Source organism: Bipolaris sorokiniana (genome assembly GCF_000338995.1).
Source record: "Bipolaris sorokiniana ND90Pr unplaced genomic scaffold COCSAscaffold_19, whole genome shotgun sequence".
NCBI classification, from domain to species: Eukaryota; Fungi; Ascomycota; class Dothideomycetes; order Pleosporales; family Pleosporaceae; genus Bipolaris; species Bipolaris sorokiniana.
Window position 1 is genome coordinate 103,855 of NW_006911913.1, and position 22,981 is coordinate 126,835.

General features: G+C 50.3%; 8 protein-coding genes across 8 annotated transcripts; 1 reads left to right on the forward strand and 7 right to left on the reverse strand.

The window, feature by feature from the left end:
• Window positions 1–139: 139 nt before the first annotated feature.
• COCSADRAFT_165369 (uncharacterized protein) lies at window positions 140–1,338 on the reverse strand (the record flags this gene model as incomplete). Its single annotated transcript, XM_007707462.1, has 2 exons — window positions 140–1,251; window positions 1,299–1,338. 2 exons carry the CDS (start codon window positions 1,336–1,338, stop codon window positions 140–142), a joined length of 1,152 nt encoding a protein of 383 aa, XP_007705652.1.
• A 1,125-nt stretch (window positions 1,339–2,463) lies between these two features.
• COCSADRAFT_185608 (uncharacterized protein) lies at window positions 2,464–4,106 on the reverse strand (the record flags this gene model as incomplete). Its single annotated transcript, XM_007707463.1, has 7 exons — window positions 2,464–2,562; window positions 2,626–2,731; window positions 2,788–2,921; window positions 2,976–3,085; window positions 3,140–3,328; window positions 3,847–3,982; window positions 4,071–4,106. The coding sequence occupies 7 exons, from the start codon at window positions 4,104–4,106 to the stop codon at window positions 2,464–2,466; spliced, it is 810 nt and encodes a 269-aa protein (XP_007705653.1).
• Window positions 4,107–7,556: 3,450 nt separating this feature from the next.
• COCSADRAFT_348706 (uncharacterized protein) lies at window positions 7,557–8,999 on the forward strand (the record flags this gene model as incomplete). The annotated part of the gene is made up of 4 exons (XM_007707464.1): window positions 7,557–7,637; window positions 7,707–7,992; window positions 8,052–8,200; window positions 8,260–8,999. Exons 1-4 carry the CDS (start codon window positions 7,565–7,567, stop codon window positions 8,997–8,999), a joined length of 1,248 nt encoding a protein of 415 aa, XP_007705654.1. The 5' UTR covers window positions 7,557–7,564.
• Window positions 9,000–9,520: 521 nt separating this feature from the next.
• COCSADRAFT_41671 (uncharacterized protein) lies at window positions 9,521–11,461 on the reverse strand. The gene is made up of 3 exons (XM_007707359.1): window positions 11,300–11,461; window positions 10,408–11,247; window positions 9,521–10,354 (listed from the first exon to the last, which is right to left on the reverse strand). The coding sequence occupies exons 1-3, from the start codon at window positions 11,376–11,378 to the stop codon at window positions 9,615–9,617; spliced, it is 1,659 nt and encodes a 552-aa protein (XP_007705549.1). The 5' UTR covers window positions 11,379–11,461; the 3' UTR covers window positions 9,521–9,614.
• Window positions 11,462–14,116: 2,655 nt separating this feature from the next.
• COCSADRAFT_154068 (uncharacterized protein) lies at window positions 14,117–15,588 on the reverse strand (the record flags this gene model as incomplete). Its single annotated transcript, XM_007707465.1, has 2 exons — window positions 15,106–15,588; window positions 14,117–15,018 (listed from the first exon to the last, which is right to left on the reverse strand). The coding sequence occupies exons 1-2, from the start codon at window positions 15,494–15,496 to the stop codon at window positions 14,117–14,119; spliced, it is 1,293 nt and encodes a 430-aa protein (XP_007705655.1). The 5' UTR covers window positions 15,497–15,588.
• A 429-nt stretch (window positions 15,589–16,017) lies between these two features.
• On the reverse strand, window positions 16,018–16,453 carry COCSADRAFT_165374 (uncharacterized protein; the record flags this gene model as incomplete). The annotated part of the gene is made up of 2 exons (XM_007707466.1): window positions 16,018–16,117; window positions 16,176–16,453. The coding sequence occupies 2 exons, from the start codon at window positions 16,451–16,453 to the stop codon at window positions 16,018–16,020; spliced, it is 378 nt and encodes a 125-aa protein (XP_007705656.1).
• Window positions 16,454–16,750: 297 nt separating this feature from the next.
• Window positions 16,751–18,052, reverse strand: COCSADRAFT_103415 (uncharacterized protein; the record flags this gene model as incomplete). The annotated part of the gene is made up of 2 exons (XM_007707467.1): window positions 16,751–17,452; window positions 17,495–18,052. 2 exons carry the CDS (start codon window positions 18,050–18,052, stop codon window positions 16,751–16,753), a joined length of 1,260 nt encoding a protein of 419 aa, XP_007705657.1.
• Window positions 18,053–18,762: 710 nt separating this feature from the next.
• Window positions 18,763–21,059, reverse strand: COCSADRAFT_154074 (uncharacterized protein; the record flags this gene model as incomplete). The annotated part of the gene is made up of 2 exons (XM_007707468.1): window positions 18,763–18,797; window positions 18,853–21,059. One exon carries the CDS (start codon window positions 21,057–21,059, stop codon window positions 19,119–19,121), a length of 1,941 nt encoding a protein of 646 aa, XP_007705658.1. The 3' UTR covers window positions 18,763–18,797; window positions 18,853–19,118.
• Between the last annotated feature and the right edge of the window lie 1,922 nt (window positions 21,060–22,981).

A 22,981-nucleotide genomic window follows, 5' to 3' on the forward strand; every position in this document is an offset into this window, starting at 1 on the left:
GCAGTGAAACTCCAGTCCAACCAAGCTATGTGGAACAATACACATCAACACTCCATGTACCGCTCACTTCAACTTTCTTTTGGCATACTCACGCCCTCCGTCTTTTCCCACTTCCCCCAACTCTCCAGCCTCTCCCACCCTACTCCAATTCGCCATCCCTACACAACTTCGACGCAATTATCGGATTACACCTGGCAGGTCTCCCCCTAGGCAGCCTCGCCACATAATCCCATCCCCACCTCGAGCTCATGCCCCAAGCAGGGTAATCCGTACTCACGATCTGGGCGCCGCTCGCCAACGCGGCCTCTCTCATCTCAATACTGCGGTTTAGCACCGTGGCAATCGGTACATCAGCGCGCGTACGCACGAGGTAACCTTTGCGCACTAGACGCTGGATTTCCGCCGTGTTTGTCGCATTCCGCGGCTCGTTGTACTTAACAAACGCAGCGTCGGGTGCGCCTTCAAGTGCGTTCGTGAACACGGTGCGGTTCTCTAGACTGAGTGCACCCGCAGTGTAGAGTTCGCGGGGGGAGTTCGGGTCGGACGGCTTAGGATCGTTGTCGAAGAAGAAGAGGATGCGGCCGCGGACAGAGTCGAGACTGGGCCAGCCGTGTGTTAGGATGGATTGTTCGAGAGTAAGGCCTGGTTGGCGCACGTCGTCTGGGCGGAGGAGCTGCTTGCGCGGGAAAACGGAGAGGATTTCGGCGTCGACACTGAGGATGCGTGGTAAGGTCCAGTTCTCAGCTTTCCCCGGGCCAAAACGGCTGAGATTGCGTGCGAGAACGTCGGTTTTCAGTTCTAGGTCGATGGTGATAGGGACATGGTAGGGGTGGTTATCTGACCAGGTTTTGATCTGCTGAAGACACTCGATAAAGGTGTGACAAACGGCGTCCGTATCGACATCCGTAATGTGAAAGATTTTGATCCCCGGTTTCTCGAGGACCTCGCCGTCGAACGGCGTTGTGGTGATGTTCGCGTATTTCCAGGTCAAGGGAGGATAATATAGACCACCTTTTTCGTCAGAATACAGGTCTAGTTCGAAGGAGCGGACGGATTGGTATTCTAGCTGGTTGTATAGCTCGGCGTGGGAATAGTATAAGTCCTGTACCGAGAAAAGTTGCCCCAAAGAGGGCATTATGTCTTCAAAGAATTTGCGCTCGGCTAAGGATATCTCGCGGTGGTACGAGTTGTGCGTGCCGATGACTTGGATGTGGTTGAAGCGGATGTCGGACCCTAATGCCAGTACATTTTCTTGAAGTTGTTAGTTATGCTGCACATTTTCGAAAGCTTTGGGTTACCGCACGTGCAAAGAGCAGCATGCTCGCGGAAGTCTGTCATCCTTAGTTCATTGAAAAATCTTCCTGCTGGGATGAGAGAAATGTTACCCTTGAAACCCACATGTTTTCGTGTTCCCTGTCAAACGGCGCGTACAAAATGAGACCACTCAAAGTAAGAAGCAATGCTGCCAGCAGCTGATTTCGCCAGCTATATACCTTCTTGCCCGTGTTGGTTCCTTCCATACCGGCATATTGCTAAATCACAATGGTCATTATTGCTGCTGTTAAGCGTATGGTACCTGCTGTTAAGCGTAAGGTTCCTGCTGTAAAGCGGATGGTCTCAACAGCTACTGCGTGCGTGGTCTTGTGTGTCCCTGCCATTGGTCAATCATCTAATATAGAAACAGCTTGCAACTTCCGAGAGACTATCTAGGCGTTCATTTGTTGTATAGACAACATATAATGATATGAGACTGGATTTGTTTTGTTTTGTCTTAGCGGTATAGGCTGATGGTGTAAAGTGATGGTAGTTGGGCAGAAGGACCTATCCTAAGCAACCCCATTCATACCTGCCAAGCCATTTTTTTCAACCACAAACATACATGACTCCTCCGCTCACTTGCCCGGTTGGATTGTTTCAATGGAGCTGCTGATTGATATTTTCTTCATTGCGTTCTCTACTAATGTGTCTTTTGCTCATGCGGCGAGATTGGCGTCGTGTTTGCACATTACTACGCCTTTTGTTTGCAGCACTTTTACCGCGCGCTTTTCTTTGTATACTGCTTTAATCTCTTATTATACCATATTCTTGACCTTGCCACATTCGTGATTACCTGAATTCTTCGCCGTTATCAAGTCTAATGATCTGCCCGACCGGTTTGAGCTAATAATTACATATATTAACAAAGGTTATTATAAGAAGAACTTTGGGAATTGTTTGGCCAAGGGTGTATCTTCACCTTCTGCATGATGTAGCAACCTTCATGATGACTGGACTGATAAATTTGGTGCTATTTGAAAATTCACATCATTTCGTTGTATGATCATGACTAATGTATCCTAACTCTCGACGCGTTCCGGTTGGCAAGGTCCAAGTTTTATGTGCCATATGGACGGGAAATTTTGTATCTGTCACCTAGTAGGCCAGAATGCTCATATTCTGATCCAAACACACTCAGAGTCCTCTTCAATAGCTCACCGGAGTTTCAGTCGGGTTGACCGGGCACTGGTAGAAGCGCTGAGCGTTGGATACATTGCCTTTGATGCCCTTGTTCTCGTTGTCTTTCTGGAGCGAGTGTCAGCAGGTTCACTTCTTCGCGAGAGGCGAAGACGCTTGAGAAGCACTTACATTGGTAAATGTTGCGAGACACTGGCTCTCTCCACCCCTGCCTTCGCCATCGCTGCCGTGACACAATTCAATGTCAACGTTGGCGCCATCGTTCTGGATGACGACCCTGTTTTAGTTAGCATATTTATAGGAGCCGACAGACGAGATGGGCGGGGTACTCACTCCACAGTGATTGCGTCTCTGATGTTTCTCGTGCCCTTGCCCCAGACCACCTTGGTGCTGGTAATGGTGCAGTTCTCCGGAGTCTCCTTACCAGCGATAATGAAGGCTGCTGGGCTCAGTAGGAAGAAGTCACCCTAGTCAGACGTGATGGTGAAGCTTCAGGTGGTTAGGCGCGTATGGGGGTTCACGAAGATCCAGGTGAAGGCTTTCATGATGTCGTCCGCACGGTCTCGGACCTCCTTCTTGTTGGAATCGCGCATCACATTCCACAACGGCACAACCTGGAACGAGCTGACTTCTGGATACGCATTAGCCGTCAGAATACACTCCTCGCGCGCCGTTCTGGACTCACCACTCTCAGGGCTGCCCTCAATTCTATTGGCTAGCTTTGTGTCGCCACCGCGGCAGTTACAGATCCTGTTCTGCATCTTCTCGTACGTCTTGAACAAAGCAATTCTCTTGACGTTGACATCGCCGCTGGCGCCGCCACTGACGCCTTTGTACTCATCCTTGACGTTGACTTGAAAGTCCTTGTCGGAAGCTATGTTAGTGATATCAGCCCAAGCGGTCTAAGCGTAGGCTAGTGGTGCCAGGACATGGCTCGAGGTAAGCAATGCAGGGCAAACGGAAATGAGAGAACCTACAAGTGACAGCTTGGAGCCATACGACGCTTTCGTGATAATGTGGCTCCGGAAGCGGTTGAAAAGCTAGTGGTACCCATCCTGGGCCTCCCTGTCATCGTCCTTCTAGGCCTGGACGTTCTGGAGTGCACTTTGAAGGACATTGTCAGCAACTATAGCACCCCGATTCTTCAAGAAGACATTCAGCACTCCTTTGTTGTAGGAGTAGAGATAATACGACTGCTTCGAGTTAAAGCTCGACGTTGTCGCGTATGAGAGGCTGGCGCTGCCAGACACGCAACTGAACTGGGTTGCGACTGAGGCCTTCGTGCTGAACTCGGCAGCAGCTTCTGTCCCACTCTAGAACACTTTCGAAACCACTTTCATTTACTACATGTCAGTGCATGAGCCGGTCAAGCATGGCTATGGGAGAACTGACCTGATGCTTTGGAGATGTCCTCGGTTACGCTAAAGCCTCTAAGAGCCTTCCATGTCGCACCGGTGATCGTCTTCATCTTTCCGCCCTCATCGTCGAAGTCAAAGATGTCGCCGGTACGTTTGACAGCGTTGCAGACCTGGAGGTGAATGAACACTGCTGTTAGCATCACGACTACGTTCTGTCTGCACTTCCTGACACAGACCGAGTGTTTGGAGACGACATACAGATCCAATGCTCGTGAGAGAACTCGATTTGGTCATGTCGAGACCATAGCCCAGCCACAAACCAGGTGGGAAGTCAGGGTTTTCTCCAGAAATTATGGATGATACTTGTTCTTAAAACTGGGATGAATTGTTTGGGGTGAAGGAGGAGTAAGCTGCTCAGGCTGTACCCAATTAACCCGTATGTGATTGTGGGTTCAAATAGGCAACTCTACTCACCCAAAAGCAATTTGCGCTGTGAGGATATCTCCTCGGCCCCGGCCGAGCATCCAGGTCTCGCCCATCAAGCCTCGTTATGCGTTGTCTTATGAGCTCCAAGCATGGGCATACACAACTACTCCACGCCTCTACAGAATGAACGCCCTGCTGCCCACGACAGCTTCGCAGTCGCCAGCCCCATCTACAAGGGTGGCGTCTTATTCAACAGATGACACTGGAAAATTGCAGCCTCCCATAGCAGTGCAAAATCACTTATTCAAAACATAGCCAAGTCACCATCCACTTACCTTTGAGGTGGCTGCAGCTCTAGTGAGCGCGAATTGATTTTCTATAAAGAGCATCATCAAATAGATTAGAATTTGAGTCTGCATATTGAATATTTAGTTACATATAGAAATATGTACGTTATAATAGAGATATTCAGGGTTATAAATAAGTAGCTTCGAGAGAAGAGATGGCTTGGAATGGAAGGTCAAGCCTCAGGCCTGCCGGTCGCTCCACCCAGCACCCGCGCCGATGTCGTCGGTCTCCAGCTGCCTTTTCACCGCCACAACATTAACACCAACGTCATAGCCGGCTGCAAAACCATGGTTTATGTGATGTGAATCGGTGCCAGTATCCAATAATCACCTCGAAGCCGTCCAGACCAGCAGCACTTGAAGCCAAATACACACACACCTTCGAGGAGAATAACATGATATGCATGCAACCTTGAAAGCAATCGGTCTTGATGTCTTTGCTCTTCGTACTTGCCCAGCATTCAGTGGACTACTGGACAACATGATGTTGTCCGATCGATGAGCTGGAATGCCGATATGAGTCTCGTACGTTTACCACAAGAGCCATCACTACGAAAAGAGTGAACCTACTGAATGAACTAGCATTTTTGGCTGACCATAGATCCTTGTCACACTGTTATACACATCTCAAGTTATTGTTAGGTATGTGTTTTAACAGTGATAAGATGTCGTTCATACCCCCTAGAACTAATCTATATATATTGAAACAATTAATGCTAATTCTAGGATATATCAGGAAAGCTGTTTGTAAAGTTATTGTTCTCATGATATCCAATACTGGAGAGTTGGAGTGTAGCTGGCTATTCTTTCCTGAGAAACAATACGTCAAAACGCTAGAAACGAAACAGAGATAAACAAATCAAGCAATAAGACGAGTGGAAAGTAACAGCTTGAGATTTTTCTCCATAAATATGCCTTCTAAAAGCTCTTGTCTGACTTGGCAAGGAGGTTTTCGAAGATCTTTCCCAGTCAGGATCACTACTCGGTAGCCATAACTCTGGCTTGCCAAGCCGTCGACCTTGAAGCTGAAGAGCCTGATTGACATTAACGGCAATCCTCTCAATCCAAGCCTGAATCTGCTTCCAAAATAGATCGCTCCAGCATTGCTACCAAATACCAACTTCATGTGTTCTGTTCTTTCGTATTCACCTGTTAATTCACCGCTTCATTGGATTAAGATTCAGCCAGCGAACTATGTGTGAGCTCACCCATAGTCTCAACTCACACAGTGTTACGTAAAGTGTCAAGCGGCCTTTGTTAGAACTCATTGGTAGTATATCGGTACGTGGTCATAGAATCCAGATACCGGACCTACCACTAAGCGCCACCAATACGCTAAGGGACTTACTGTACAGTGAGACGATATGCTAGCTGCCATAGCATGGTTATTATACCTTAAGACGGACATGAAATTACGATGTGCTGCAACTCAGAATTGAAAACTCAATCGGATATGTGTAAGTTAGAACAGAGAACTTAATCGACAATGCGGTAGACAGTTCCAAAACATCGCATTTAGGATATATAAATTAGCAAAAGTTAACGATTTCTAGAAAAGCATAACGACATGACATCCATTCATAGAGTTTCCACCTCATATTGCTATTTGACCTAGCAAGCGTCGGGGACAGCTGTTGTAAGTCAGTACCTCAAAGTGCACGCGTGATTGGACCGCGTATCGTGGGTGCTGTCAAAAACGCTCTCTGCCGCTAGGATATCTCTGGTTCAGAGTGTAAATGTGAATTCCCGGCAGCTGTTGCTTTTGTAATTTTTTCCAATGAACTCTGCGTTGTCAGAATGTAAAGCTTTTTTCTAACCAATGGTTGTACTGCCATGGGCCACCTTAGCTTTAGGAATATAGGCCGAATATGATATTCTGGAACTTCTAGAGCCGCACCGAAATGACGGTTGCGCGAGTCAAGAAACTGTGGGCGGAAACAAGGTTCATGCGCTCCAACTGTTATGGTACTTATGCAAACACCCTACCAAAACTAGTTCTTTCTCGCCGCAAAAGCTATCCTCTTCATTTTTGGATTGTTGTATAAGAATTTAATACTCAATACTATACTGTATATCAACCAAGCTGCGACCCCTCAGCGATATTTCATATTGCGAACTGGCATACTCCTCACTTCAAGCGGCACAATTACCCAAACAAAGCCTACTGCTGTCAGCGATGTCACCGTCGAGGCAGCAGGTCGGCTTACCATCGGAGCGCTTAGCCGTACCATGACCCCATACCTGGGGAGGCTTAGCGCCTACCCAATCCAATTTATCATAGTACCAAAGCCCATGCATAATACCCTTTGCATAGTAGGTTATAATACAGCTTAAAATATTACAAAAATACTAAGTCTATATAGTACTCTAGAGTAGAGGTTAGGGCAGGGTAAGCTTAGGATTATGGTTATTTAGGGGAAGGGTCTTAGGAATATTTTAGTCTTTTACTGCTAACTATGTTATTAATACATTGCGAATAACTATGTTGTAGACGTGTTCTAAACGTATTCTAAAGATAACTATTCAGAAAGTATTTAGCTACATTGCGTAAGCGCTCCTTGTTTTGGGTTTAGCGTGTGGGTCGTGATACGGCACTGAAATTACATGGTAAGCTGACATGCCTACCCTGTCACCGTCCGACTGACTGCGAAATTGAACATCGTCGGGCCCTCTGTCCGAACACTAAAAATCACCAGCCACTGTCAGAATACTTGGAGCTATGATCATTTAGTGCTCTACAAAACCGCAATTAACTTTTGGATACCCAGTCCAGGCCTTACGAGCAGGAATGTCATTTCACAGTAACATCGTTGGTAATGCTTCATATAAGACGACCATTGACTTCGCATTCGAAATGATACTTCTGGCAGTCACCTCACTCTCGGTTCTAATTGTATATACTACACACCACCATCGTTTTCGTAATAGACTATAGATCACATTCATTTTGTTGTTAATAGATAGCCAGTCGCTCTCATCATGTTGACCCTCGCTAAAGCCATTGCTATACTCGCCTACACCGGCGCAGTTACTGCGACACCTGTCCCAGATGGTACGTTGAACCAAATTCCTACAATTAAAAAGACTTGCGCGAGCTTAGCTAATACTCAACTCAAAACAGCTGGCGCCTCTTTTACTCTAGAGTCGAAAGAAGTCCATGGAGCCCCCATGCACCAGCTCGAGCACATCGTCAACATCAAGCGCAGTTTCGGCGTCGAGGTACACCCCAAGCTCGCAGAGGCTGCGAACCAGTTTGCGGTTAAGAGACACGCCACGCTGGCTGCTCGCCAGGCCACTGGCACTGCATTTGGTAAAAGTCCTGACCCGTGGGACACGATGTTTGTGTATCCCGTGCAGATTGCTGGCAAGACCTTCCGTCTCTTCGGTACGACGTCATCTTCCGATACGTAAGTCACCTCAGCCACATATGGGTAACTAATGGATTTTATGCTAACGCTTTGTCAAGCTGGGTGTATTCCTCCGTTATTCCCAAGAACCAGACTGTCAGCCACGCAGTCTACGACACCAACCCTGCCCATAAGAAACCGGGTAATTTCTCCATTGGATATGACGGCGCCAATGCGCAGGCAGAAGGCGATTTATACGTTGAGCCCAGTAAATTCTCCATACTGCAAAAAAACGCAACCCAGATATACTAACACCAACACCCACAGTAACCGTCGGCGGCATAACCGCCAAAACAACCTTTGGAGCCGCCACCCAAGCTATTGAGGGTCTCACAGACGACAAGACTGTGGACGGCTTCCTCGGGCTCGGCCCCACGGAATACAACTTCCTCGGCGACATGGGCACAGAAAACACTTGGTTCGTCAACGCGCTCCCGCAGCTCGCAAAACCCGTCTTTGCCGTCGCCCACACAAAGGGGCACGGCGTCTTCGAATTCGGCTTCATCAACCAGAAGAAAATCAGCGGGGCTATCACGTGGGTCGACAACGTCCTCGAAGACTACTGGGCCGCCTACAGCTTCTATGGCGAAGGCTGGAGCGTTGGCGACCAGCACGCTAAGACTGCGCCGCGCAAGATGAACATTCATTTGAATTCTGGCACGGATGTTAGTTTCACAGACCCGGATATCGTCAAGGAGTGGTACTCGCATATCCCCGGCGCAGTCACAAAGGATGAACAAGGCTACACGATCCCCTGCAACAGCAAGCCCCCAGGCTGGACCGTCGTTATCGGCGGCCGCAAGTTCTTCACGCCTGGTTGCCAACTCATTTCGCAGCCCGTCGATGACGCCGGTAAGATCTGTCTGGGTGGACTGCAGAACATTGGTGGAGGTGTGGATTTCCATCTCTTCGGCACAAACTTTTTCAAGGGCAAGTATGTCATTCACGACTTTACGAACCCCAAGAAAGTCAAGCTCGGGTTTGCGCTGCAGCCTAGTTCCAAGTAAGTGCGTTTTTTGTCCTGGATGCGGTTGTTATTGGCGGCTTCCCTGTCTTGTGGGATTGTGTCATAGACAGTGCGGGATTGAGTCTTGATGGGGTGCAACGGCCGAGGCATTGAGCAGTTGTATAGATGGAAAAAGTAACATGTTAATGTATTAGAGTGTCATTGCTCGCTAAGGATACTCAAGTAAACTGACATTAATGCACGTGGCGGAGTTATGGTAAATTTGGTAGATGTTACATATTTCTACATCCCGACACACGCGCCTTCAATGCTGTCCTCACGTGATCCCCATCCTTAGTATATTTTACCTGGCTTATTGTAAACCAGACCAGAGTAGTATAGTCTCTACTTTCCAGAAGGGTATTCTTCAATCATCTTGCGATTCTTTTCTTAGCTACATTCGCAGATGTGCTCTTTCCGCCAACCTTTTCCAAGAAATTACCGAGTTAAATGAGAAATTCCCCATTTCATGTTAGGGTCATGACGATGCACAAGAGCGCGAGGCAAATAAGAAAAGGCAAATCCTTCATATCATGTACATTCATGACTTCATATCAATTACTTGCACGCCATTACTAGCAAAAACTCTATATACACTACTCTACTCCATAGATCCCTACGCCTTGGCTTCAGCGCGATGGTTCTGCGTCTCAGCATTCTCCATCTCGACCGTGGTAGCCTTCTCGCCAGCATGGTCGAGAATCTCAGACATGGCACCCGTGCCGCGGGTAAGCTCTGCGCCCTTGCGACCAATGAGGTACCAGGGCAGATTGAACATTTCGTCGAGCGACTCAAGCGACTTGCCAGAGGTCTCGGGGAGGAAGAACCAGACCCAGACAAGACCAATTGCGGTGACGCACGAGAAGAAGAGCATAGTGCCGCCGTGGGTCATGGAAATGAACATGAGGGGCACGGCCTTGGAGTTTCCGTACTGGTTGACAAAGTGGAATGTCATGGCGATGGAGCCACCGAGCGCACGGAGACGAAGAGGGTAGATCTCGGAGTTGATCAGATACTGGATCGAGTTCCATCCTAGAGCCCATCCGAAACCGGAGAAGTAGATCATGACAATGGCGCCCATGGCGGCATGTTTCTGGCTTGAGGTTTGTACGGCACCCTCCTCACCGATGCCGGTGTCGATGAGCAGAAAGATGGCCATGTACAGCATGGATACGAGCTGCAGTGAGATACCGGCAGACAGAGAGCGCTTGCGACCAATGTAATCAATCAGGAAGAAGGCGCAGAGCATGGAACTGACAAACTTGACAACACCAAAGATGGCAGTTGCAAAGAGCTTCTCGCTTCGGCCAGTCTTACCCATCATTGCAAAGTATCGAGGTGCATAGATGGTGATGCCTTCACAGAGTTAGCAAATATCGCAAAAAGTTATATGCGCAGGCAACACATACTGTTCGCGCCGGACCATTGTGAGAGCAGTTGTGAAAAGACGGAAAGCTGGATACGGTAGAGGTTGGCCTTGCTGCTAAACAGCTCACGGACCGGTCCGAGCCAGGATGTGCCCATGGTAGCCTCACGCTCACGGTTGAGCTGGTCGTTGATGTCCATGATCTCAGAAGTGACGTAGGGGTGGTCTTCGGGAAGCTGGCGAAGAAGAGACAAGTTCTTAAGAGCATCCTCATGGCGACCAACCTTGATCAACCAACGAGGACTCTCCTTGGCAAAGCAAGAGAGGAAGAAAATGATGCCGGCGAACATGAGATGCATGCTGTTGGGGATGAGCCACTGGGCGTCGGTCTTGGACGAGATGTGGATGGACGAGCCCCAAGATGCAAAGTAGGCAAGCATGATACCAATGTATACGGAACCAGCGAATGCACCAACACAGAGACCTCGGATAGCCCTTGGTGCAGTCTCGGCAAGGTAGGTAGGAGCAACGACAGTAGTTTGGCCGATTCCAACACCAGCGATAAATCTTCCAACGTAGATCTGGCCAATAGATCCAGTCAAGGAGCTGGTGAGGAAGATGGTGATACCAATGACCCAGATGAGGCAGAGCTGGCGTGTAGCCCAGAGACGGCCAATCTTGTCAGTGATGAAGAAGGCGATCAAGGATCCTAGAATGGATCCCATCTGCACCATGGAGGTGATGTTAGACAAGAGCTCTGCCTTTTCGTGCTCGCTCTTGTGCTGGTCTTCAAGACCAAACTTCTTCTGGAAAGGAATGAGTTCGGCCGTTGTGCCAATCAGACCTTCGTCGATACCACGGGCAGCACCCATGATTCCAAAGACTGCGCTATTGTTAGCGACAAGACGAATGGGAGAAAGACGGTAAATTCTTACCAAAGACACCATACCAGAGACGCCAGTTAAGGCTCTCCTTGGGGGTGTCCTTCAAGTTCTCACGCCAGGGGTTCCACATGCTGTGCAAGATTTTGCGGCTGCTCGTATAAAGTGGTGGTTCAGTTACTCTAGAGCTGCGAAACCTGGGTCTGTCCAGCAGCGTGGAAAGGCAGTAGAGACTCGAAATCCAGGAAAATGTGCGAGCTTCTTATATGTATACAGTAAGAAGGTGGTGTGGGGTACGACATGCGGAGAGATTAAGGCTACCAGGCCATCATACCACACCATCCCTGATAGACCCCAGAAAATTCTGCCCCGGTGTAACTCCACGTTCAGTCAATGTCAAGGGGCGGCTTCTCGCCCGACGGGCGGGATACAGGTCGGTCTTCTCAACATTACTTTGCCCGACGTACGATAGGTCAAGCGCGTTGTCGGCGTTTGCGAGCGTTGCAACTTGGCCGTGTTGGGCAACTCGACCGCGTATCTTCTTGTCATAAGGAACCGAACGACCAGCCCATGGCCTATCGCACAGCAGGTCGTGCTGCAGGTCGCACGCCCAGACTTGCTCAGTGGCCCATTAAGGCTTGAGTGGAGAAAGCTTCCTTGTTGGTGCGTCTTGTGGAGCTTGGAGTTGGGCTAAGCACCGAGTCAGTTATTGGCACCACCACCCAGGAAACCCCGCATCATTCCCCAATCGATCCCGCCTCCCACGCTTTTTTTTAAACCAGCCCAGGCAGGAAGCTGCGTGCAATAATTGATAGCGGCCGGAGAACTGCCGTTACAGCCTATGGTATCGTTGGGAATGCCCGACGCAGAACAGCCTTGACGGGTAAAGTAGGGACGCTCATGCTGACCATGCCTCGTGACGAGCTTGGTCGCGCGGCAGAAATACCCCCGAACGGGTGTCTGGGCAGAACTTCGGCTTTTGAAATTAAGCTCACGGATAAGCCCCATGGCGGCGGTGTGGTGTCAAGCGATGCGGCTCCAAATCCTTCACCTGCGCTAACTGCTTGGCTCCTCCAAATGCATCTGCCGACTTTCGAGTGCTTCTCCGACTCAAACGGTGTTGAATAGACTTTTGGTTGTACATACTTACGTGGGGTCTTTTCATGTAATGTTGGGTGTTGTGCTTGCCGACAACACGTGGTGATCGTCACCCCAGCCATACGTATGTCATTCTCCGCGTTCCTGGTTTGGCAAGTTGGAAAGCGGCCCGCATGCATCGGCTGTCAAGGATCAAGCATGGTGGCAAAGTGACCAGAAAGCACCATCCGACACACACGACAAGAGCCTCTCGTTGCGAGAACAACGTCTGACTCGCAGGCACAAAGCTTGGCAAAATTGAGCGCCCCGGCTGGGCCGTCTGATGAAGCTGCCAAGGTGATAAAAAAAAGTCTCCAGAACCCACCGGCTTTTGCTCTTTCTCCGCAAAGCTTTGCGCTTGGTTTGTATGCAGGGCAGCAGATGACCCAACATAAAACAAGAAGCACGTCCGACGTTGATTCTTGCCAGTCGGAGCTCCACTGGCGTATCGGTGTGACCGCAAGCGCCTTGGCTGGGCTTCCTACAATGGAAGGGAAAAGCTACGATCCAAAGCTTGGTGCAAAACCAAGCTCATCATGTGTGTGCCAAAACTTTGAAGCTTCCTCCTAAGCAAAGCCGACATCGTGCTATCGGTTGATTGTCTAGCATAATCTTTACGTCAATGTTATGGTCTTGTCGTGTTCGTACGGGTGATGTCTATGAGCACTCGGTGTATGACGGCGCTCCAGTTTTTGCGGCCGCGGCTCGTTGTGCGACTCCGGTAGCATCGTGCAGGTAACATCGGCCGTAGCGAGGTGCCCGACTGCGGTTATCACGCCACATAACGGAACCTGGCTGACGGATATGCTTCTTGTTGGGATGTCTATAACTGGGGGTCGCGTGGCTGACTAAATCTGCTGTCGGAGTTGGGGGCAGTCGTGGGCATCTTCCATGACTAGGTGGGTATCTTCCAAGGCGCCAATGTTGGGGATGCCCCATTTATACTCCATGGATGCGGCTCAATTCACGGCCGCGTGAGTCAAAGAATTCTTCCGTTTTACGAGAAGGATTGTTGTTACCGTCAATATTTGAGGGGTCCTGTGAGCGAAATGGGGATCAAGCTCAACTGGAGGCATGTTGGTGGACGGCAAAACCGCTGGGGACGGAGAAACTCATGTCGACCTGTCTCCTTGGTTATTCAGGCTAGATGTAGTTGTTATTAGAGGGCTTGGAAGCGGAGGTTGTGTGCATGGCGCTTCACTGCTTTGAGGTTAGTGGTAAGGATTGTGAGGAAGTGGAAAGTGCGAGGGCGTACTGGAGGAGCAAACAAGATACCAAAGTACGACACCATCTTGCACGTATTGTAAATGTCAGGGAATTGCAGGATTCACTGTCAGTCATCATTGTCTTTGACTATATACTCGCTGGAGTGAAGCAAAAATTATCGCCCGGATACTTTTCCGTGCCCACTGATTCCCACTCACCCACAACAACTCCCCACTGCGGCAATAGATACAGAACCCACTTGCACAAAACACGTTTCTTTGTGCTCACAAACAGGCTGGCGCCGAAAATTCTGCTATCTCTCCAGAACATAAGTCTGATATGTACTTTTCCGAACCGCCGTTGACTATGCTGGTGCTAAGCAACCCCATCCCAAGTCCGTCACCTGCTAACTCCCTATCCCTCCAAAAGATTTGCCTTAGGCATGGACATCTGTACTATCTTCCAAATTGACACACTTCATCTTGCATCCTCCTCCCCATCCCTTTCCCCTCCCACCTTTCCCACCCCCTACTCCTCCTCCTCCTCCGCAGCAACCTCCCTATAACACCTCTCCCCCTCCTTTCCATGCCTCCCATGCTCATGATACCGCCTACACCACGCCCCCTCAGTACCCTCCTCACACTTCATCGTCAACCGCCTCCTCACCATCCTCAATCCACTCTGCATAACATTCCACACTAAATCCGGATGCACCTCCACCCCCCTCCTCTGCGCCGTCTCCATCTCTTTTTCCGTCTGATCGCCTGCCAGCGCTAGCGCGTCGGCCCACAGCATGCGTGCGCCGCAGGTGGGGGGCGTGTGGTGGTAGAGGAGGTTGAGGAGGTCGATGTGCGTGTCTGTTATGTTGGCGTCAAGGTCGGGGTCTGTGGGGCCGAGACCCAGGTTTCGGGGGTTAGGGTCGAATTCTGAGGGGATGAGTACACCGGTAAGTCGGGCGCGGTGGGCTTTGCGTTTGCGGTTTTCGAGGGCTTTGTTGGAGCGCCAGAGGGTGTAGGCGGGGTCTGTGTAAGCTTTTTTGCGGCGAGAGTGGAAGGCGCGGATCCAGGTGTCAGTGATCAGGTCACAGAGGTTCCAGAGGTTTTGGTGGTAGCATGTTATGTAGAGGTGGGTGAGAAGCTCGGCGCTGTAGGGTTGGATGGCGTCCGGGTCGTTGGTGTTGCTGAGACTGGGGAGATCTATGTGGGTTTTGGTGGTAGCCTTGAGGCTATTCAAGATGTCGTAGACGTCCTGGCTTGGTTGGAAGCAGGTATGCTCGAGAGAAGACTGAGCTGGGAGAGTGGATGACGATGGCCAGTCTTCTTCCTCGCTGACCTTATCCAGGTGGGATGTGAACGAGGGTTGTTTGCGGCGTGGACGACCCACGCTTCGCTTTTTCTGACGCTTGTTTGATGAGAAGGTTCCCGAGTACCCTTGGGCGTTAGCCAAGGCATGTGCTGTGTTGTTTAGCAGTGCGCCCTTGTATAGGTTTCCCGAGGAGATACACTTACGCAAATCACTCAAGAAATCTGGCTGAAACTTGATGTCGTCGTCACCAAAGCCCTGAGAGCTAAGACCCATCAACTGGTCATAGTCACTGCCCTGTATGACATCCTCATGCTGCGGTTTATGTAATGTCCGTCCAGTTCGCGTGTTCGCTGACTGCTGCGAAGCAGGGTACTGTGGAAGGTCACTGCTGTAGCCTGTACTCTGGTCGTCCACCATCGTAGGAAACGGATTTGTCTTCTTTTCTGGATTATTGAGATTGAGCCTGAGTTTCAGCTTCAACTTCGGCAACGTTCCCATTTCCGCGGCCTTTGAACTTGGTGACGCTGACCGCGATGACCTGACTCTGGAAGCATTCCGGCTTTGGGACGAGCGCCTGGATGTGGTAGACTGCTGTCTCGCCATTGAGGCGTCGGTATTCGTCTTGATTGATTATTTCTCTTTGCTGTGATCGTAGTTGAGTGTACTTCTGTGTATTCGCTTTACACAATTCGGATCAAACACTCCAACTTATAACTGCAAAGTGATCAAAACATTGTGAACACCTAGTGAATCTCCATTCGCTCACCTCCTCCAAACAAACGCCCAAACCCCCTCACCCCCTCACCTCATCTCACCTTCACTTCAACCCCCCAATACCTCCCATGCACCCTCTCTCCCCTCCCCACACACTCCTTACAAACAACCTCATCCACCTCCTTCCATCCCACATCCCTACAATTAACCCCGCACCGCCTCTCCGGCAAACACCAAACCCTATGTCCACACTTCAACTCATGCGGCACGCGTCCCGGCACGTACAACACAGGACACAACAGTTCTTCTATATCCGACGCGGGAAGCATCGTTGCGCCAGCAATAATGGCGCGCGAGAGCGCTAGACAGCGGCGAGGATGAAAGCGGCTTGGGGGAGGCAACATAGTGTATTAGTTATCAAACGGGATTCCCGTGCAGATCTCGCAGTAGATGGTGTCGGTATGGATATCGGTGCAGGCATCGGTGAAGGTGGTTTTATCGTCGCTTTGTCTGTGAAGTAAAATTGTTAAGGAGAAGGAGATGGTCGGAGGGAATGGAAGAAATGTACGCACACTGTGGCTCTGGGAATTCGCTGGAGTGCGACGAGGGAGTGGGAATGGTGTGGTGACAGTTACGGGCGCAGCGCCGGTCAGGGTGGTTGATGGTGATAATGTGGCCGCAGGTGAGGAGGTGGTAGAGCATTGGGAGTGCGAGATTGTGGGCGTTGGGGGCGGAGGAGCAGGGTGTGATGACGGTTAGGTTGAGTAGGTTATATGGATCGATTGTCGAGATGGTGTCGACTGATTCATGGGCTTCGGATTCGACTTGAGGGGGGGTTAGAGGCATGTTGGTGTAGTCCATACTTACAGTCGCTAGTTCAGTGGATGATGTAGTTGTAGAGAATCGGTCAGAAGTGAGATTTCAAGTGCGTAGAAAGCGCAAACAGTTATCTTTTGCAGCACTGCAAACGACAGGCGATGAGAAACTAATGTGATGGTGAGCGAGAACTACATGTCCTGATGTGAAAGCAAAGCTGAAATCAATTTTTGTCTCGAGGAGCATCCATGTCCTTATACGGGTATCTTGTACTACAACTTGAAAAAAAGTCCACCGACAATATACAAAAAATGCGACACCAAACACTTAGTGCTCATGCGCATGCATGTCACCATGGTATGTCGCATCTTGCCCCGGACGTAGCGGAGGGCATCCATTCAACTCCAAACTAACCTCGATGCCATGCAGTTTCCTGAACCGCGTCCTCGCATCTTGAGTTTTGGCGTCTACAACCAACTCATCTGGGTGAAGTGCGACCACTCGCTCCATTATCCTACGCGGAATATGGACGATGCACACTATCTTGACCTCGGGTCGGGGCTCGTTGCTGGATGCCATTGGGGGGCTCCCTGCTGCTGATGAAGCATCACTGCTGGAAGACGAATCAAAGTTCATCGATGTGGATGGGCCGGAATACAGAGCATCACGAAGATTCAGGCAGAGCGATTCAATACCTAGCTCTCGCTCGAAGCGGAGAAACGTGGAGAATAGAGTATGTGAATCACGTGGATCTGTTCTGTTCGCTTGTGGATTTACCATGGACCCAATATGATGTGGCGCGTGGAACAGTGGTGGATGAATGCTGGCTTGCTGGTGCATCTGCAACTGTTGTTGCGCAAGCAAGTTGACATGCGGAGGGTGGTTCTGATGATGGTGATGACCATGATGAGGTCCACCTAGTCCCAAGGGGCCTTGTGCAAACTGCAAAAAGGGTATTGCCGGTGCTGGGGGCGGGGGAGGTGGAAGCTGGTTGCCTCCTGTTTGGGCTTGATTGCCTCCAAGAGCAACCTGTGCATTCGCATTGGCCATGACCTGCGTGAGGTTCTGAACCTGTTGCTGAAGGGCATGCATCTGCTGTCCCAAGGCGATGGGCAAAGCTTGAGCGTGTCCTCCCGGTCCTCCCAAAGCACCCACAGGCGCAGCTTGCAGACTCCCAAACGCAGCAGGCAGCCCCATTGCGCCACACCTCAGAAACACCCATAGACTCTTTAGCTTAGGGAGATCGCCCTTCAAACTCCTCTCTGCTTGTTTGCTTCCCAGATACGCGGTCCATAGCTTCAAGTCTTTCTGTCTAATGCGGAAATAGATACTCGTTATATTGACGGAAGCGGAAGATGCGACCACGCGGAATACGTTGCAGTCGCTAGGGTGGGTAAACAGAAACCTGTTCTGCGAGTACAGAATTTCGATTGACTCGCTGTACACCTGCTTGTTGGTGCGAAGAAGGCTGGCGCTGACATTGTGATGGTCGGTGTCTGGCGATTTGGATGGCCACCAAAAGGGCGAGTCTGAGACGAGAGCAAATACATAGACGCGGTCCCGTAGCTCTCTGGGAAGCGACAAGAGGAGCGAAAAGGACGGATCGGGCCGGGTGTTGAGCGAGTGCATATGCGTTGTCGTGGGTGTGGGGAGATGGCCGTACGAAGGGTTGCGGAGACGGGCTGGGCCGCTTGGGGATTGCGGCGCTGCGTCCATCATGGTGGCATCGGAAGACGAGGTGCTGTTGGAAGAGGAACGCGAGCGCAATGGCGTCGAATTACGCGAAGCCATGTTGTCTTACTACGTACAATGTTCGTACACAGAGGCGAGAGATGAGGGCTGGTATGTAGCCAGCCTGGTGGGGCGGTGATGCAATACGATAATGCGACGGGGTATTATTAGTCGACAAGGACGTGCCGTGCCTGGGTATTAGTACACATGTGTGGTATAAGCGAAGGACCTCTGAGCGTAGAGTTTGCTGATGAAATCGCAGGGACGAAAAGATTGCTCAGCAATTATGAGCGGAGAAGAATAATCAAGGGCTTACTAGTCACCTGGGCAGGAATAAGGAACATGTTGAGGTGGATTGTTGGGTAGCCATGGCGGTGCCTTTGCATGCTGAATGGCTGAGATTCCATCATCATCCGCGCGGCTACACACGAGTCCATCTGTTCCACCAGCCGTCCAATCACTTGTGCCCTCTTTGAATTTGTTTTTTCGGGCTCCGTAGACGGGCCGTCCGTCTTCCTCGTGACATATATGCTCGTCGCCTTGGCAGGGCTGAAGCGCTGGCTCGTTGCTTTACGGCCGCACGCTTCATCTGTCAACGGCGTCATTCGTGGGAGGCTAGCCTCAGGACTACTAGTAGACAAGATACCAAGGTTCGTAGAGTGCTCTGATACTCCGACCCGTGGCGCTGCCGTTCACGTAAGCTAGCCGATCAAATGCTTCAACGAATATTGTGTGACGGGAAACTTGTTACGGGACCTGGAATAAATAATAATGAGCAACACAATCACGCTCAGCACAGAGAAACTCAGTCTAGTGAAAAGGCACTTCATTGGGTAGACGATAAGGAAAGATAGACCCTACACACTAACAGTTCTTCTATTTAATCCAAAAACTACAGATCAATATCTACCCTAAGTCACTCACACCTCCCTACCATGCTGACAAACCCCAAGCATCCCTCACATCAACCCCTCTCCACCTTCCCCCTCCTGCTCCTCCTCAACTCTCTCCCTTCCGCCACACAAACCGGTGGGTCCTCCACCCTAAACTCCCTACACGCCGATACGGGCTTCGCATTGAAGCTCGCCCTGCGCAGCGCCGCCGCATCAGTCCGAGCTCCCAGCAACGGTGGCGCAACCAGCGAAGACGACTTACTCAGCGGTGGCGTCAGAAGAGGTGAAGTGGCTCCTATTGGTCCCATACTCAACGTACTCGACTTGCGACGATACGCCGCATTAAGCAGCGCATCAATCTGTGCTTGTGTCAGGTAAGTTTCGGTGCCGTCGAGCGGGGCGAGGTCGAAGTTCGCCCACTCGGTGTCGTTGGTGGGGAAGAGGGCGCTACAGCTTTCTTTGCGGGCGGAGCTGGGTGATAGGAAGGTCGCGGAGCTGGGCGGTGGAAAGGTGGTGGAGATGAGTGGTGGGATGGTGGATGAGGAGAGAGCGGGTGCTAGGGTGCTGGTGGTGGCGCGAGGGGAGGGGAGGGTGTCGTGGGGTTCCAAGTAGTTGATGGGAGGTTTTTGGCGGAGAGTGTTGGGGCGGGATGGGGACGGGCCGAGGGAGGGGGCGTCGAAGGTGATTGTGGGCTTTTTGGAGCGAGACTTGCGGGATGGAGGGGAGGAGTCGGAGGAGTCTGAATCATCGACTCTTCGCTTTTTTGGTTTCTTGGAGGGTATCACGATTTCGTCTTCTGAATCTTTAAGTGAGTCGCGTCGGGGTCGTCGAGAGCGTTTAGTACTACTCTCCACTCCGCCTTCGGCGATCAACTGCTCCCGGAGTACCATGCATTCCTTGATTCGTTCCTTGATCTCTGGATGAAACTTGTCGTAGTAAGCTGAGTAATCAAAGTCTTTTTTCGATCCGTCTTTCAAGAACTCTTTGAAAGCAGGGAGCCGCTCGATCTTCTTGTCTACAAGCTTCACCTCCATGTCACCGCGGTGCACGGTGAAAGAGCCAGGCCGGATTGTGCGTTGGAGGATGAATTGCTTCATCTGCGACTTTGCACGGTGTTTAATGTTCATGTCGTATAGAGCGTAGACCAGCGTACGTTCATGTGGCTTGGGCGCACCCCGGGCATATTCTTCATGAACAGGGTAGTTTGCAAACTCAGGTGTCTCGGCAAGCCGGCCTCTCCTGGCAGCGTTGATAAACTTCTTCGCTACAGCTGCTTCATGATGGTGCTTGGGGCCGAATGCAGAGGCAAAATGTCCTTTGGGCTCTTTCTCCATGCTCACGCGCTGGTCCACTCTCACATCTGCAATCTGGCAAATGTATGCAAAGTCTAGGAAGCGCTCCATGCAGTACAGATGGACGTAGCCAACACAATCATATGGGTCGACTACACCCGGTCCATATGTCTTGTGCTTCTCGTCAAAAGCAACTCGGTAGTTGCCTACTTCTGCTGTACCTTTGCCAGTGTACTTTCGCATTGGGCACTTCTCGAATCGGCAATGGCTATGGGATGCAGATGCATATCGACGCGCTGAATCAGAAGCTACAGGTTGGATCCAGATACGGAGATTATCGCCAGGATACTGTGTAATGTACTCGTGGATCTGACGGGCAGACATGGTGCGCTTCTTGAACTCGTGCATGCCATTGTTCTTGCTGTACTCAAACGTATAGTGTGTCGATTCCCAATCCCCATAAGGGAGTCTCTTGGCCTTGTATTTATGGCCCTCCTGTGCGTGCTGATTGATTCGAGCTGTGCGAGTCGTTTCGCCCTTGGTGGTGTGATTGATACGGACCCAAGGTTTATCCTCGCATTTCTTTGGCTTTTCACCAGCTTTCAGGACGCCCCTACTGACGGGTTGGCTTAGAGAGCCGTCGTCGGAAACCAAGGATTGTTTGCGGGAGGCATCTGGTGACGAGATGACTTTTACAAGTTTATCCTCTCGTGGTCGCATAGTAGTAGGTACGTCGTCGTCCGAGTCCGTGCTATATGCCGAACGTTTCCGCTTTTTTACTGGCTGTGCTTCCATTTGCTTTGCTACTTTATAGTGCTCGATTGGGATTGGAGGGTATGCAGGGTATTGTTGTGAATATTGTTGCTGTGAGAACTGGAGATAAGGCTGAGTCGGATATAGTGAAGCAGATGGATCAGGATACATCTGTCGTGCTTGGCTAACGCTTGGATATTGTAACATTTCCGGCATATATTGAGTGCCGCCAGGAAGTGCTGAGAGTCCTAGGGTGGCACCATCATGTTCCGATGTCGTCCATGAAGTTATGTCCCAGACATTTGACCCTAGAGGTACATTACCATATAATTCCCTAGAGACTGGTTCGAGCGAGTTTAGTACATGCCCAATGTCATATTCAGACTCAGCCGTATATTGTAAATTGTTGTACTGCTCGGGCGGAGCGTACGATAGCTCTAAGCCAATTTCAGGTTGATCATTCTGCAAGAGGTCAGTGTATTGAAACTGCTTAGCATCGGGACCGTTGGCAGCCAAGTCAGGGTCATTCGTTGCAGCCCAGTCAAGATTATCGAAATTAAGGATACCGTTCGTAAAGCAATGGTTAGCAGTGAACTGATTTAGATCAAAGCAATCATCGAAGAGAGATGGGTCGATTACGCTAGGCAAACCGATTACACCACTAGAACCGCTCGTCTGCTGTGATCCCGCAAGGCTGGGCTGTCGGATTGTTGCAACAACATCGGCTTGTGATTGTGCAACTTGGGCCATCTTTTCGGAACAAGCCGAGTTACGGCGAGCATGACTAGACGAAGTCTCTGCTGATTTACAGTCTGGTTCATCAGATTGGTACAAGGTCTGGTCGTGTAAAAATGCACCCGAAGACTTCGGAGATATTTGCGATGAAGAGATGGAAGACATTGATTTTTTTTGATAGGGTGGAAAGCAAACAGGGTTTACTCGCGGGGTAACCAGCATCCAGGCATATATGTGACTTCACAGGGTTCTTTGATGGTCCTGTTACAGATCTTGGTTGGACAAAGGAAGCGTATATTAGAGTACTGGTCATTGTGCTAAAAGCATTTGTCATTGTCTTGAGCATACAAAGCACGTCCCGAGGGACGGTGAGCTAATGGAAAACCAGCCTCGTCTATAATCTTTTGTTGCTGTTGAAGATCCGATGCCTGGGAAATGCAACAAGGCCACGAGCTAACAAACGACCGTTTCTTTTTAAGCATTAAGACTACATTATCCGAGGATTTTAAAACACTGGGTGAAAGGTCTTTACCTGCTGACTGTTAGCTACTGAGCTCAGTAATGGAGGCAGCGCAGCAATGAAGAATCGTGCAAATCAGAAGATGTTAAGCAAATTTTTCGACACTATTGTTACGAACAGGTCTGTGAATTTTTGTCTTTTTTTCATCATATGAGAAAGAAAGCGAGAGATGTATAACTTACCAAGAGAAGTTAATGAGACGCTGACGCTAGATGAGAGGTTAGTACGTAGCGTTGGCGTAGCCAGATAGCATCATGAAGCCTGAATAGAGGCTGAAGAGCGCAGGTTTGCGCGTTTCGATCCGCGAAAACAGATTGCGAGAGTGCCAGATACATGATTGAGTATTGGTAGCAGACCCGGCCACCAAAAGGCGGCGCCCGTAGGTGTCTCTGCTTTGATGTCGGTGAGGTTGCAGTGTTGGAGTCGAAGCTCGAGGACAAAGAAAATCTATGCCGAGGCGCTAACGACGGAACAGCTGTTTTGCCGAGCGACCGAACTACGGCGGACCGCTCGCATTGACCCTCACGGACCTTGACACGAGAACAATGTTTGCCTGAGGAATCTGGGGTTCCGATGATTTTCGCGTGTCTGAACTGTCAAACGAGAGAGTCATGTCCTTATCCGCTTCGGCTCG